This window comes from Macaca fascicularis, chromosome 12 (assembly GCF_037993035.2).
Source record: "Macaca fascicularis isolate 582-1 chromosome 12, T2T-MFA8v1.1".
NCBI classification, from domain to species: domain Eukaryota; kingdom Metazoa; phylum Chordata; class Mammalia; order Primates; family Cercopithecidae; genus Macaca; species Macaca fascicularis.
The window spans coordinates 54745652-54760466 of NC_088386.1; the positions used below are offsets into that span (position 1 = coordinate 54745652).

At 37.2% G+C, this 14815-nt stretch overlaps 1 protein-coding gene across 50 annotated transcripts in view; it reads right to left on the minus strand.

Moving 5' to 3' along the window:
* Positions 1-935: 935 nt before the first annotated feature.
* BAZ2B (bromodomain adjacent to zinc finger domain 2B) overlaps positions 936-14815 on the minus strand; it is a 412036-nt gene continuing 398156 nt past the window's right edge. For 42 of the 50 annotated variants that reach the window (XM_074009246.1, XM_074009241.1, XM_074009253.1 and 39 more), the window contains 4 exons: positions 11449-11714; positions 10717-10860; positions 6225-6369; positions 936-1195 (listed from right to left, as the gene is read on the minus strand). In XM_074009246.1, coding sequence (XP_073865347.1) covers positions 1103-1195; positions 6225-6369; positions 10717-10860; positions 11449-11714 — 648 coding nt within the window. In that variant the 3' untranslated portion in view covers positions 936-1102. Of the gene's footprint in view, positions 1196-4917; positions 6370-10716; positions 10861-11448; positions 11715-14815 lie in introns of those variants that run through there. The other 8 variants (XR_012421150.1, XR_012421149.1, XM_045368262.2 and 5 more) reach the window with 1 other exon arrangement.

Here is a 14815-nt window from a genome sequence, read left to right on the forward strand (position 1 = left end):
TGTTGGTGGGAGTGTAAATTAGTTCAATCACTGTAGAAGACAGTGTGGCGATTCCTCAAGGATCTAGAACCAGGAATACCATTTGAACCAGCAATCCCATTACTGGGTATATACCCAAAGGATTATAAATCATTCTACTATAAAGACACTTGGACATGTATGTTTATTGCAGCACTGTTCACAATAGCAAAGACTTGGAATCAACTCATATGCCCATCAATGATAGACTGGATAAAGAAAATGTGGCACATAAACACCATGGAATACTATGCAGCCATAAAAAAGGATGAGTTCATGTCCTTTGCAGGGACATCAATGAAGCTGGAAATCATCATTCTCAGAAAACTAACACAGGAACAGAAAACCAAACACTGCATGTTCTCACTTGTAAATGGAAGTTGAACAATGAGAACACATGGACACAGGGAGGGGAGCATCACACACTGGTGCCTGTTGGGGTGGGGGACTAGGGGAGGGACAGCATTAGGAGGAATACCTAACGTAGGTGATGGTTTGATGGGTGCAGCAAACCACCATGGCACGTGAATACCTGTGTAACAAACCTGTACATTTTGCACTTGTATCTCAGAATTTAAAGTATAATAATAAGAAATGTTTAATACTTTTCAAAATTCAAAATCTATAATAAGTTGTTAGGAAAAAAGAGTCCAAATATTGAGCACTGGTTGGGCGGTAGGGAGAAAGAGCCCTCTTCTGTTGATGGTAGGAGGCTAAACTGGTACAGTCGTCTGGAGAGTAGCATGGCACTATGATTGCAAGTTCAGCAAGTACAGACCTAACAATCAGGGCATACTCCCCCGTGTAGATCCTAGAGAAGCTCTTACCTTAGGATATTAGTTATCTATTGCCAGATAACAAATTACTCAAAACGGAGTATTTAAACCAACAATAAACAAATTACTCAAAACGGAGTATTTAAACCAACAATAAACATTTATTATCTCATAGTTTCTGTGGGTCAAGAAGTCAGGAGTGGCTTAGCTGGGTAGTTCTGGCTCAGGGTTGCTTATGAAGTTTCAATCGAGATGTTGCCTGGGGCTCCGGTCATCTGAATGTATAACTTGGGCTGAAGGATCCACTTCTAAGATGCCTCAGTCACAGGGCTGGTAAGTTGGTGGTAGCTATTGGCTGCTCCATAGGGCTTGGCTGCTAGAGCATCCTCATAACATAGTGGCTGGTTTTGCCCAGAACAAGTAATCCAAGAGAACAAGTAATCCAAGAGAACAAGGCAGAAGCAACAGTGTTATTTTATGGCTTAGTCTGGGAATTCACAAGCTATCACTATGCCCTATTATGTTGTCACAAAGATTAACCCTGATACAATGTGGAAAGGGAGTATACATGGGCATGAATACTAGAAGGCACGGATCACTTGGGGATATTTTGGAAACTGGATTCCATATACAAGTCTATGTATTAAAAAAATCACTGCAGTATTATTTGCAGTGACAATGAGTTGCAGGCAACCTAGGTTTTTTGTTTCTAGAGAAACTTGTAAGTAAAATGTGGTGTATGCCTCTGATGGAATACCTTATAGCAATCAAAACCAATGAACTAGAGTTATACATTTTTTCAACTAAAAAGAAACAGAAACAGAATTTAAAAACAATAAGATTTATAGCATAATGCAACTGATATGTCTAAAAACCACGGTGTACATATGTATTTTTCATATCATACAAAGAAACATAATGCTAAATAAATACATAAAGGGTCATCTGGAAAGGCGTATTTTAAGTAGTTGTATATGGGGGAAGTGGAGACGAACTGAAGAATAAAACAAAAAAAGTAACAAAGAGGGGCTTTGCAAGAATAATGTAAAGAGTGTGCCATGAATTGAAGAAAGGAACTAATTACCTCAATTGGTTGAGGTTTAAAAAATTCCTTTTTCTGGTAGAGTTGTAATGTGGCCAAAGCAAGTCTAAGAGATCTTGTTGAAGCAAGATTCCTAGAAGATAAGATTCTATTCATTTCCCTATTTTTTAAAGTCATATCCTTGTGGAAAGAAAATTTTAGTGGCTCGGCCGGGTGCAGTGGCTCACGCCTGTAATCCCAGCACTCTGGGAGGCCGACGCGGGCAGATCACGAGGTCAGCAGATCAAGACTACCCTGGCTAACACGGTGAAACCCCGTCTCTATTAAAAATACAAAAATTAGCCAGGCATAGTGGCGGACACCTGTAGTCCCAGGTACTCAGGAGGCTGAGGCAGGAGAATGGCATGAACGTAGGAGGCAGAGCTTGCAGTGAGCAGAGATTGTGCCACTGTCCTCCAGCCTGGGTGACAGAGTGAGACTCCATCTCAAAAAAAAAAAAAAAAAAAAAGAAAAGAAAAGAAAAGAAAATTTTAGTGGCTTATGTCTGTAATCCCAGCACTTTGGGAGGCTGAGGCAGGCAGATCATCTGAGGTCAGGAGTTTGAGAACAGCCTGGTCAATATGGTAAAACTCCCATCACTACTGAAAATACAGAAATTAGTCAGGTGTGGTGGCACATGCCTGTAGTCCCAGCTACTCAGGAAGCTGAGGCACAAGAATCACTTGAACCTGGGAGGTAGAAGCTGCAGTGAGCTATGATCACACCACTGCACTCCAGCCTGGGCAATCGAGCAAGACTGCATCTCAAAAATAAAATAAAATAAAATACCTCTTTTATTCTCCTTGTTGAAATAAAATTCTTTTAGCAAGACACAAACCTCTTTCATTTCTCAAATGGAGATATTTGAAATGCAAATAACCTTGAAAGAGGTAGCTTATAAATTAAATGTACAATTATGAATAAATGTCTTGACAGCAGATTTCCTTGTTGAGGAGTGTTTAACGGAAGAAAGCTAAAGGAACAGAATTTTGAATTTCCCTATAGACTATGGGGATTGAGGGGCTGGAAAAGAGAAGGAGCATGGAGGGTTACATTAAGGTACTACAGACAGATTAGATCCTTGATAATTCAGATTAAAACTGGTGCTTGTGAAAAATTTTATTTTAGAGTTGGAACAAGAAAAAGAACACCTTGCATTTATGGCTAATTTACTTCTTTTGAGTTTTAGGTGTATCTATAGACACATTTTCACCTGTTTAATTTTCACTGTGGTTAACAACTCAAATATTAATTTACTGTCTACATACTGTTTCAAACTGATGATTATCTTCTGTGTTCAGCAGTAGTGGATTGTTTGGTTATCCTTGGTGGGTCACCACTTTAGTGATAATCTAAATCTAAACTTGAAAGTAGACCGGTTTGTAAATAATTCACAGTGCATGTTAGGACTAAAATGAAGAAGGGTCAGGTGAAAGCCTAAGTTATCTTAATGAAAATATGTTATATATACTGGCAATTATGTGACAGCAGAGAGTTAGGATAATTTTTTTTTAATTTGAGGAGAACAATGATATTGCTTTTATTGAGAATAAGCCCAACCTAGGGGCCTGGGAGTGCATGAGTCACTTACATAACAAGTGATCCACATATGTATTGTAACCACTGTCACCTACTGCAACCGCAGCCCTCGTGGGATCATGTCCACTCAGTGTTTAACAGCTACGTCTGCTGAGTAATAACAATGAAGACACCAGTCCAAAGTAGCCAGTGTTTACCAAGCCTTCCTTTTTTCCCTATTTTTAAAATTATCACTCTCAACAAATTTTGTGTGTGTGTTTAAGTACTTGCTTATTTATGAGCCCCTCAGGCACCAGACATGTTATTATCAAGCCCCTTATATACCATCTAATATAAATTAACATAAGCATATATAATCTCTAAGGTAAAAAAAAATCATCATGAAGAATCCTCATGGAGCATCAGGCAGTTATAGAAACATAAAAACCAGACACTGTTATTCACGGTGCTGCCTTCTTCCCTGCTCTACAAGGCATTTTTGCTTAAACATCAGCCTCTTTAAGACATCACTGCAATATCTGGTTAACAGAAACTGACATATTTACATAATAACAGCTGATTTTCTTTTTTTTTTTTTTTTTTTTTTTGAGACGGAGTCTTGCTCTGTCACCCAGGCTGGAGTGCAGTGGCCGGATCTCAGCTCACTGCAAGCCCCGCCTCCCGGGTTTACGCCGTTCTCCTGCCTCAGCCTCCCGAGTAGCTGGGACTACAGGCGCCCGCCACCTCGCCCGGCTAGTTTTTTTTTTTTTTGTATTTTTTAGTAGAGACGGGGTTTCACCGTGTTAGCCGGGATCGTCTCTCGATCTCCTGGCCACGTGATCCGCCCGTCTCGGCCTCCCAAAGTGCTGGGATTACAGGCTTGAGCCACCGCGCACGGCCACAGCTGATTTTCATGTAAGTCTTCACAAACAATCTAGAGATACTGAAAATACTCTGTGGCTTTGAAGCTTTGTGAAGTTAAAACTTTTTTCAAAACATTTCTATTCTCTCTTCATGATGAAAAGCAGTGGACATTATCTAAGGCCCACTTCAAGGGGCTATTAGCTCCATGGAGGCAGGGCCTGTCTTGTATGTCAATGATTCTCTGGAGTCTGGCGGCCCCTAGCAGGGCAGCAAACTATGTTTCTTGAATTCTTGGAGAAATACATGTCTTATTAGACTAATTTATATATCTGTTTTTCTTCTTGACAATTGAGTTGTCTGGCTACCCACAGAGGCATTTTTCAGACCAGAACAAGATCTAATGTATTCTAATATTTTCATCTTGAAAATGTGAAATAAGAAAGAAGACCAGGTCCAGAGAAGTTTACAGACCAGTGAGGCTTACAGGCTACAGAAGTTTGGCCACTTGACTTAAACTCACCCTCTTCCACCCAGCCCAGTGCTCTTTGAACCACACTCTACACACTGTTCTTCCTTTAGGTCTCTGTAAAAATCAAATTTAAATCAACTGGCTTTTTAAAAAAGAATATATTTTCAGGTATATTAAGAAAAACTAAAAAATTAGTTTGTAAAAGTCTTTTATTGTATCCGTGCCATACATAGTGAAAAATAACACTCCTAAAAAAAAGAATGCTACCTTTTCCACAACATTTTATTTTAAATAAAACTTCAAGTACTCTTACATAGGTACAAAAAAAATTCTGATCTATTTGCCTCCAACAGGCCACCACAACACACAGTAGATAAAACACAGTGGTTACAAATGTCTTTTAAATTTATTTCTGAGGCAAGGCAAATGGGAGGGAAATGTTTCTATGAAAAAATACTGTGTGCGTAGGAAATTGTCACAATTTTATTCCACATGGATACAAATGATTATACTTTAATTTAGGCCCTGGTGGCTTAAAATTATATAACAAAATAGAAAAATGGAAAACTAATATCCCCTACACCCTGTTTCAAAGGCAGGCACTACCAAGATTAAGGAGACGCCACAGTGTTGGTAGAGGATAATGACTGTACAGACTGTATAGCTATCATTACCTTCAGATGAAAATAAAATGCTACAATCCTCTAAGGCATGAACAATAATGTCTGCAAACAATATATACACATAATACATATTTAAAACAAGACTTAATATAAACAAGAATGAACAGTATATACATGTCAATGTTTTCACTGTTTTGAAATACAATTTAACTACACAAGTGATGCAGCAACATATATATATAAATGTACTTGTAACTCTACAGTAAAGTTTCTTTTTGGTGCTCTTATAGCACATCAGTGTAAACAGTTTAACTTGGCTTTGTTTTATATTTTAAAACATTCCTTGTTGTATTTTCAAGATTTAAAGCAATTTTCTAGTTCTTCCTTTTCACAGAAAACGAAGATTCTGGATGTGGTTTAATCATAAATAATTCATAAAATTAAATACATTCACTAAAAAATAAACTACAAAGTAAAAAAATGAAAAATAGATATTTATTGAGAGGGAAAGGAGAACCATTTCCCACGTTAGAGCTCTGGTGTTGAGTATTCAGTGCGATTTGATATATTTTAATTGCTATTGCACTATAACACCCCTTCCTTTGAAAATTCTTTGGGTGTGCTTCCCTGTTCTACCTAAATTAGCTGATAAATCACACAAACCAATAACCGAGGGCCTTGGTTGTTGTAGGAGTGAAGCCTTTAAAAATGGTATCATTCTTCTGATACTTTTTTTTTTTATACTTATCTTAAGGAAAAAGAAAGTCATTATGTATGTGCCTTGCACGTTTATGTAAATACAGTTCACATTGCTGGTCTCATTTGTCCTTGTTTAAAAGGAAAAAAATAAAGAGATTATTATAACTTCAGCTCACTTTGAAAGTATCTGTCCACTTTTTTTCAAAATACTTCCTCATATTGTGGCCAGCTCTGCCTATATCAGAATCATCTTCATTAAATGTTTCACAGTTGTCAAAAACAAGCCTGACATCTAGAGCAAAGGTTTCAAGGTTTGGATACCTGAAAGAAAACACATAATTAGAGATTGCTTTCATAGAGTGGATTTGTTTTGTAAACAAATAAAGAGGTAATAAAGGGTAACAATGAAAGAAAGATGATTAGGATAACTGCATTTAAACTGATATATATGATACCCTTTTATAAATGGAACATTTAAAAATTTTTGTGTGTTCTGAAACATACTGGATTTAAAGAACAGGTTAAATGGAAAAATATATTTCTCCGAAGATCAAAACATATTTCAACAGGCATTTTCCCCATAACCCGTCTCCTGTTTGACCTGTATCACACAATTCTGTCACAGGACCTATCCCACTTGACTAGTTTATTAAGTTCTCTGACCAAATGTATCACTTGCGGGATCCTATTATCTGTATTTGAAAATGCTCAGCTGCAGTAGAAATCATGTCAATGCTCCCCATGCAACGATAAAAATTACACTTTTCCTGTAGCTTTTATATACACCCCAAGATATGGTGCTCTGTGTTAAGTCTTCCCCATTTCCCATTTCTCTTCTCTTCATATATGCTCTTCTGCCCAAGCATTAGAGTATGACGAACTCAAACAAGCAAAATAAGCATATGCTATGTCTCTACTAGAGGTAACATTACAAGGGTCTGTCTTTCAACAAGAAGTACTATGGCTTCTGTGCTTTTCTGGTGGGATAAGCTCAATTCTCTTTCTCTGTAGAAAAACAGAAAAAAGAAAGGTGGATGAATCTACGTAAGCTTATTAGTAAGAAGGGAATGGTCATTTCAAGCCAACTCAAGCCAATTCAACAAATTTTAAGACAGCTTTTAGAAATGCAAATTTTAAGTTAACTCTAACCTATGACAAGCTGGATACTAAAATAATGTAACCATTAAAAATATTCCATGAGTGTAAATCAGTACAACCACTATGAAGAATAGTTTGTAGGTTCCTCAAAAAACTAAAAACAGAGCTGCCATGATATCCAGCAATCCCACTGCTGGATATATACCCAAAAGAAAGGAGATCAGTATACGAAAGAGATATTTGCACTCCTATGTTTGGTGCAGCACTGTTCACAACAGCCAAGATTTAGAAGCAATCTAAGTGTCCATCAAGGGATGAATGGATAAAGAAAATGTGATACTTAAACACAATGGAGCACCATTCAGTCATAAAAAAAAGAATGAGATTTTGTCATTTGAAACAACGTGGATCAAATTGGAGGTCATTATATTAAGTGAAATAAGCCAGGCACAGAAAGACAAACATCACGTGTTCTCACTTATTTGTGGGATCTAAAAATCAAAACAATTGAGCTCATGGAAACAGAGTACAAGGATAGTTACCAGAGGCTGGGAAGTGCAGTGGGGAGGTGGGGATAGTTACTGGGCACAAAAAAATAGAAGGAAAGAATAAGTAGGTGATAGCACAACAAGGAGACTATAGTCAATAATAGTTTAATTGTACACTTTAAAATAAGTAAAAGAGTAGAATTGGATTATTTGTAACACAAAGGATAAATACTTGAGGTGAGGAATACCCAATTTTCCATGATGTGATTATTATGCATTGCATGCCTGTATCTCGTGTATCTATAAATATACACCTACTGTGTAGCCACAAAAACTTAAATAACAATTAAAAAAAGAGAAATACCCTATGAGGCACTGACGCTGTGAGAACTTGTCGAAGTGGAATTCTATTTCTTTGGTGACATATCTTGTATGACCTTTCACTCCCTTCTTCTGTGTGATAATGAAAGGAATATTTCTCTATGTGTAATGTGCTCACAGAGTTAAGTCAGCCCTTAGGCAACCTCATCCATTTTCCTAGGAATTATTTGCTTATTATTATTGAGGTTAAGGAATTCACATAAAATAAACCATATGAAGGTGGATGATTCAGTGGCATTTAAGTCACAACACTGTATTATCGTCACCTCTAAAACACTGTCATCACCCTGAAAGGAAACGCCATACTCATTGAACAGGTACTCCCCATTCCTCCCTCTTCCCAGCACCTGGCAACCACCAATCTTCTATCTGTCTCTATGGATTTATCTATTCTAGATACTTCATATAAATGGAATCATACAATATGTGTGGGAATAATTTTTATAAAATATTTTAAGTTAATTTGAGAACTACTTCTCTCTTTGTTCCTTACCCAAAGAAAAGGTTAATGATCAACATTAGGGAGAGTGGAATCCAGGAGAGAATTCTAGGTGAGATTCTAGGTGAAAAAAGCATACAACTCATATGTGTGTCCTTCCTTTATGGGATGGGGCAGCTGATGGAAATCAGAAAAATTCATTTAAGTAGGCCCCTCCCTCTATTCCAAAAATTTCTAGTTTAAAAATTTGAAACATGGTGAGTTTTGGTTCCAACTCATTAATTTCAGTTTAGTCAAACAACTCAAAGTGGAGAGTTCAAGGAGCTTGAATCTACTGAGTTTTGCTTCCCACACAGCTGGCATTACAAACAGGATTACACAGACTGTTTCCTTCTCTCTTCCTCTTCCCCAAAGGAGCTCTGATTTGGTAGCTTTTTTTTTTTTTTTGAGACAGTCTCACTCTGTTGCCCAGGCTGGAGTGCAATGGCGTGGTCTCAGCTTACTCCAACCTCCACCTCCGGTTTCAAGTGATTCTCGTGCCTCATCCCTGAGTAGCTGGGACTACAAGCATACACCACCACGCCCAGCTAATTTTTGTACTTTTAGTACAGACGAGAGTTCACCATATTGGCCAGGCTGGTCTCAAACTCCTGACTTTAAGTGATCCATCTGCCTCCACCTCCCAAAGTGCTGGGATTAGAGGCATGAGCCACCTCGCCTGGCCCATATGATTTTGTAGCATTTTATATATATATATATTTCTAAGCCTATTTGTTTTAACAATTTTGAGGTTTACGTTAATCTTTTATCTAGGAATTGGAAGATGATGGAAGTTAAAATCAAGAGTTAACTTAAATACTAGTAAAGTCTTCATGTGTAATTCTTTTTCTCGGCCATGTTAGTTACAAATTTCATTGTGCCATCCACCTAGACAACTGACTATTTTGATAGAACAAACAAAAGAGGCCGGGCATTGTGGCTCACGCCTGTAATCCCAGCACTCTGGGAGGTGGAGGTGGGTGGATCACCTGAGGTCAGGAGTTTGAGACCAACCTGGCTAACATGGTGAAACCCCGTTTATACTAAAAATACAAAACATTAGCCAGGTGTGGTGGCGCGCACCTCTAATCCCAGCTACTTGGCAGGCTGAGGCAGGAGAATTGCTTGAACCCCGGGGGGCGGAGGTTGCAGTGAGCCGAGATGCACCACTGCACTCCAGCTTGGGCAAGAGTGAAACTCCGTCTTAAAAAAAAAAAAAAAAAAAAAAAAAGAACAAACAAAAGAACTAGTCCATATCTAGATAACAGTGTTTACATATTGGAACCAATAAGTACCAATCAATCATTTTAATGGTTTTAAATGCTTCCTGAATTTAGGCAGGTCCCTTCTGTAATTAAACAATAATAAAACAAAACAGACATAAACCTTTAGACGACTGTTATTTCATCCTCCAAAGAAATAAATTAGTCATTTGGTCAACCTAGTAAATCACTTGATATATGTGAGGGACACAGATCATTATAAATTCTATTTAACTCTTCTAAATTGAATATAAATCATAGAGTACAGTTATTTTCACCAAAAGAATTTTTAGGAAGAACTAAATATATACTAGATAATAACAATGTAATTAAAATATATGTTGTATGAGTATCAGGAAAGCCTCCCAAAATAAGTAACTTTATTCCTGGAATAGGATTGCAAAGAGAATACGGTAGAGAAGAGCAAATAATAGTTTTCTCTCCCACATTTAATAAATGGAATTTTGGTATTCTCCAATAACTCACATTAAAGCTCTTAATGTGTAAAGCTTCCAAAGATCTTCTATTTCTACATTGTAATAATCTAACAATATTTGAGTCAATTTTTGTTAAATCCACGTGACGTGTGGTCGATACTCCATGGATGCAGAATACAAATTCCGGCTTATATGTTACTTACTTTGGGAGGCTCTCCTAATACTTTTCCTTACCTTCAGCTTGGGTTGGTGGTGCTGTTTCAATGTCAAAAGCAGGTCTATTACACTGGTTTTTAATTTCTTAAATAATTTTAGTTGGTTTCTCTTCTACAGCATTCTACTCTAACCAAATGCGCGCGTGTGCGCGTGTGTGCACCATACACACACACACACACACACACACCTGCCTCAAAGGCAGGGCCTAGATCTTGCTGTTGATTAAAATATCTTTGGCTCACGACAAATATGCCTAGCATATATCAGGTATTCAATAAATATTTAGTGAACTGAAATGATTTACTTACTGTCCACTACTTAGTTTCTCTCTAATTGTGGAAAAATCCATAGGCTTCTTAATAACTTTCTTATAACCAGGAACAAGTTTCAAGTTTACAGGAAGTAGAAAAGGCCATGCATCCTCATGAGTTTCCATTTCAGTCAGAATCATACTAAAGAAAATAATGATTGAAATCAGTATCCCTACTTTACAATTGTCTTATTTTTTAATTAAAAAAGCTTTCAGTTATTTTATATATATATGAGACAGGGTCTTGCTCTATTGCCCAGGCTGGAGTATAGTGGCACCATCTTAGCTCACTACCACCTCTGCCTCCCGGGTTCAAGTGATTCTCCTGCCTCAGCCTCTCGAGTAGCTGGGAATACGGGTGCATGCCACTACACCCAGTTAATTTTTGTATTTTTAGTAGAGACAGGGTTTTGCCATGTTGGCCAGGATGATCTTGAACTCCTGACCTCAGGTGACCTGCCTGTCTTGACATCTCAAAGTGCTGGGATTTCAGGCGTGAGCCAATGTGCCAGGCCCAGTTATAATCTTTCAAATAAAACTCAATGCAAATTAACATTAAAAGAAGATAAAGGAATACATTTACTATACTTACACATTTTCTTAACATTTATGCTTTACATTTTTTTATTTCCACAAATTGTCAGAAAGGAAGCTTTGATATGGTAAAAGGTTTCTAAACAAATAAAATGGGACATTAGAAATATACAGTGCATGAAAACGGAAATAATACCTGCAAAGAGCTAGGTCCTTGGAGTCATCTCTTTTCGGCTTCTTAACTGAAGTAAAACTTTCTTGTTTTGACAAGTTAATAGAAGTGTTTTCTTCCATTTTTCTTTTCTTGAGGTCTTTGTTTCCTCTTTTCAGTGAACTACTTGTAGATGCAGAGTCTTCATCTTCAGTGTCTCCTGTTAAAGTTACCTTCTTGCCTTTCTTTGACTCATTAGTCTTTTTTCCTTTGACATGAAGTTTTTTGATTTTTAGAGTTTGACCACTTGCCTTTAATTTAAAAAAAGTAAATGAGGTGTAAGAAAGTGACTGTCTACAGACCTTCTATTATTTTAAATTATGAAAAGTCTGACAGGACAAACAAGTAAAAAGAATAACTCGGATTTAGAATGTTGATAACTCTATTATTCTTAAGAACGTTCTGTGTATTTCTTCCCTTCATAATATAAGGATAAAATCTAATAAAAAAGAAAGGTCTATTCATCTTAAGAATTCTTAAAACTTGAAGATGTTGATCTCATGGTAATTCATCTACAGAGGGTGTCTGCAGTATTCTTTCAGTCTAGGTCACTACTTGAATGAGTTTAAAGATACAAAAGAATTAGGAACAAAGATGAATATAAATTAAAACACAGAGATTGTTAATAAGAAAGTTGAAGAGGTAATAAAAAGCCAGGCCAAAAAATGAAAAAGAGCTAAGGAAGTGTCAAATAGGGAAGTCCAAGTGATCAAATCTACTAGAAATTGATTTTTTTTCCTGGATAAAAAATAAAAGGTATTTGCAATAAGAAGAGAGTTCCACAAACTTGTGGTTCCCAGGTGTGAACAAAGCAGTGGCGAAAGATGGGGTAAAAAGATGTCTGATTTTGAGAAAAACAACATAGAAAGAAAGACATAAAGGACATTATACTTGGAATCAAAGGATATGAATTCCAGCTACGGCTCTGCTACTAACTTTAAGCAAAAATACATGTGAGGCCCTGTTTTCTCATTTAAAAAATAAGGATGACTAGCCACATACTTGCTAGTCATTCTAGCTCTAGAATTACATGCAAAAAAGAAATCTCAACGTGGTCTTATGCAATATAACTACAAATTGCAGGCAGCACACTGCTGCAACAAGAAGGGTGCCCCACCCTGTATTCATAGAGAAAAAAAATATGCCTTTTGAGAGTTAAATGTTATAATAAATATAATAGATCATAAAAGAAAGGTAGGTAAAGTTCTGGCAATGTATGACTTTTATTTTTATTTTCCAAATATGTGGTTAACACCAAACACTTTTAGAAAACTGTTACCTTAACCAGATTGTTAAGAAATCCTAGACTGCAAAGTCACATAATCAGTGTAGCAATAATTTAAAGTTGGCTGTATTCTTTTTTTTTTTTTTTGAGGCAGTCTCACTCTGTTGCCCAGGCTGGGAGTACAGTGGTACAATCATGGCTTACTGCAGCCTCAACCTCTGGGGCTCAAGAGATCCTCCCACGTCAGCCACCCAAGTAGCTGGGGCTACGAGTGTGTGCCACCATGCCTGGCTAATAAAGTTGGCTGTATTCTTAAAACTGGCTGAAAAACATTTCTTTGGAGTATTTCATAGCAGTTTCTTTGAGGATTTCATGACCCCTGCCAGTACATTACTTAAAAATGCTCTTAAGCAGTTAAAATTATTTGCTTCTTTATTGGCAGGTTAAAGTATAGTTAAGGAGATATTTTAATTGACTAAATAAGGCAAACCATAAATTCAACGCTTTCACCATATCATATCAAAGAATCACAATCCCTGTCACTAACTGAAATAATTAATATGTTTTATTCAGTCTCTTCTCCACTTATTTATATTCATTAAAATCTGATTATTTTGGGTTTTTATATTACACTTAGCTTTTAGCACTCTGAAATCATTAAAAAAGAGAGTACTTAATATAATGAAGAAAAAGTCCATTTAATGACAAATTAGATTAAATAGCTGTGTTACTTAAAACAGAAAAAATTTTATGAATAGTGGGCCAAAACATCTAGTTTCTACTTGAACTAAAATATTATTTGGGATAATTTTCTAACAAATTAATACTCACAATAAGAAAATATAAAATTGGGCCAGGCATGGTAGCTCATGCCCGTAATCCCAGCACTTTGGGAGGCCAAATGAGGGCAGATCACTTGAGGTCAGGAGTTTTAGACCAGCTTGGCCAACATGGTGAAACCCCGTCTCTACCAAAACTACAAAATTTAGTCAGGTGTGGTGATGCACGCCTGTAATCCCAGCTACTCAGGAGGCTGAGGCACAAGAATCACTTGAACCCAGGAGGTGGAGGTTGCAGTGAGCTGAGATCACACCACTGCACTTCAGCCTGAGTGATGGAATGAGAGACTCTGTCTCAAAAAAAAAAAAAAAAAAAGAAAGTATGAAATTGAAATCACAGAATAAAAAAACTTGTGATGTAAAAAAAAAAAAAAGACAAAAAAAATGATGTGTGTAAACTGATCTCATTAAATAGCGCAAATACACATACTTCAAAAGCAAACTTTCATCGAGTTACTCCATTACCTATTATTTTGCTCTTGGGCAGGGCATCCCCCCAATCCCCATCACCTTTTCTTGGCTACAGTACAAATTCAAAGAGGAACTTAGTGGGTCTTAAGCAACACTTACCAGATTTCATGAACAACAGCACATATCTTTCTTGTTTATATATTGATATAAGTCACAAACTGGTAGCTTGCAGGCTCCAAACAGGCCACAGAATGTATTTGGTTCATATAATGCTTGTAAAAATTCTGAATTTGTTTCCAATATTTAATATTTGGGAGGACATAAAAATCCATAGTCTCGACTTCCCTTGAAATATGAGTGGGTTCTGGAACATGGGGCCCACATTCCTACATGACAGCAATTCGGTGAAGTTGAGCTTTGACTGTTAAATTTAAATAGGGCCATGACTCCCCTCTTTGCCACAGCGCCCACGAGGGGTCCAATGATCTCTTTCATGTCATTTACTTGGCTTTTGTAGGCACTGAAGTTTGAAATGTTTAATATGTGAGTTTGTGTGTGTATGTGTGTGTGTATCTAAGAGTGTGTACTAATACAATTGGACCTCCATATCTGCAGGTTCTACATCTATGGATTGAACCAGCTGCAAATCGAAAATATAAAACAAAGGTTGGGCGCAGTGGCTCATGCCTGTAATCCCAGTACTTTGGGAGGCCGAGGCAGGCAGATAACTTGAGGTTAGGAGTTCGAGACTGGCTTGGCCAACATGGCAAAACCCTGTCTCTACTAAAAATACAAAAGTTAACCAGGCGTTGTGGCACACGCCTGTAATCTCAGCTACTCAGGAGGCTGACACAGGAGAATCGCTTGAACCCGGGAG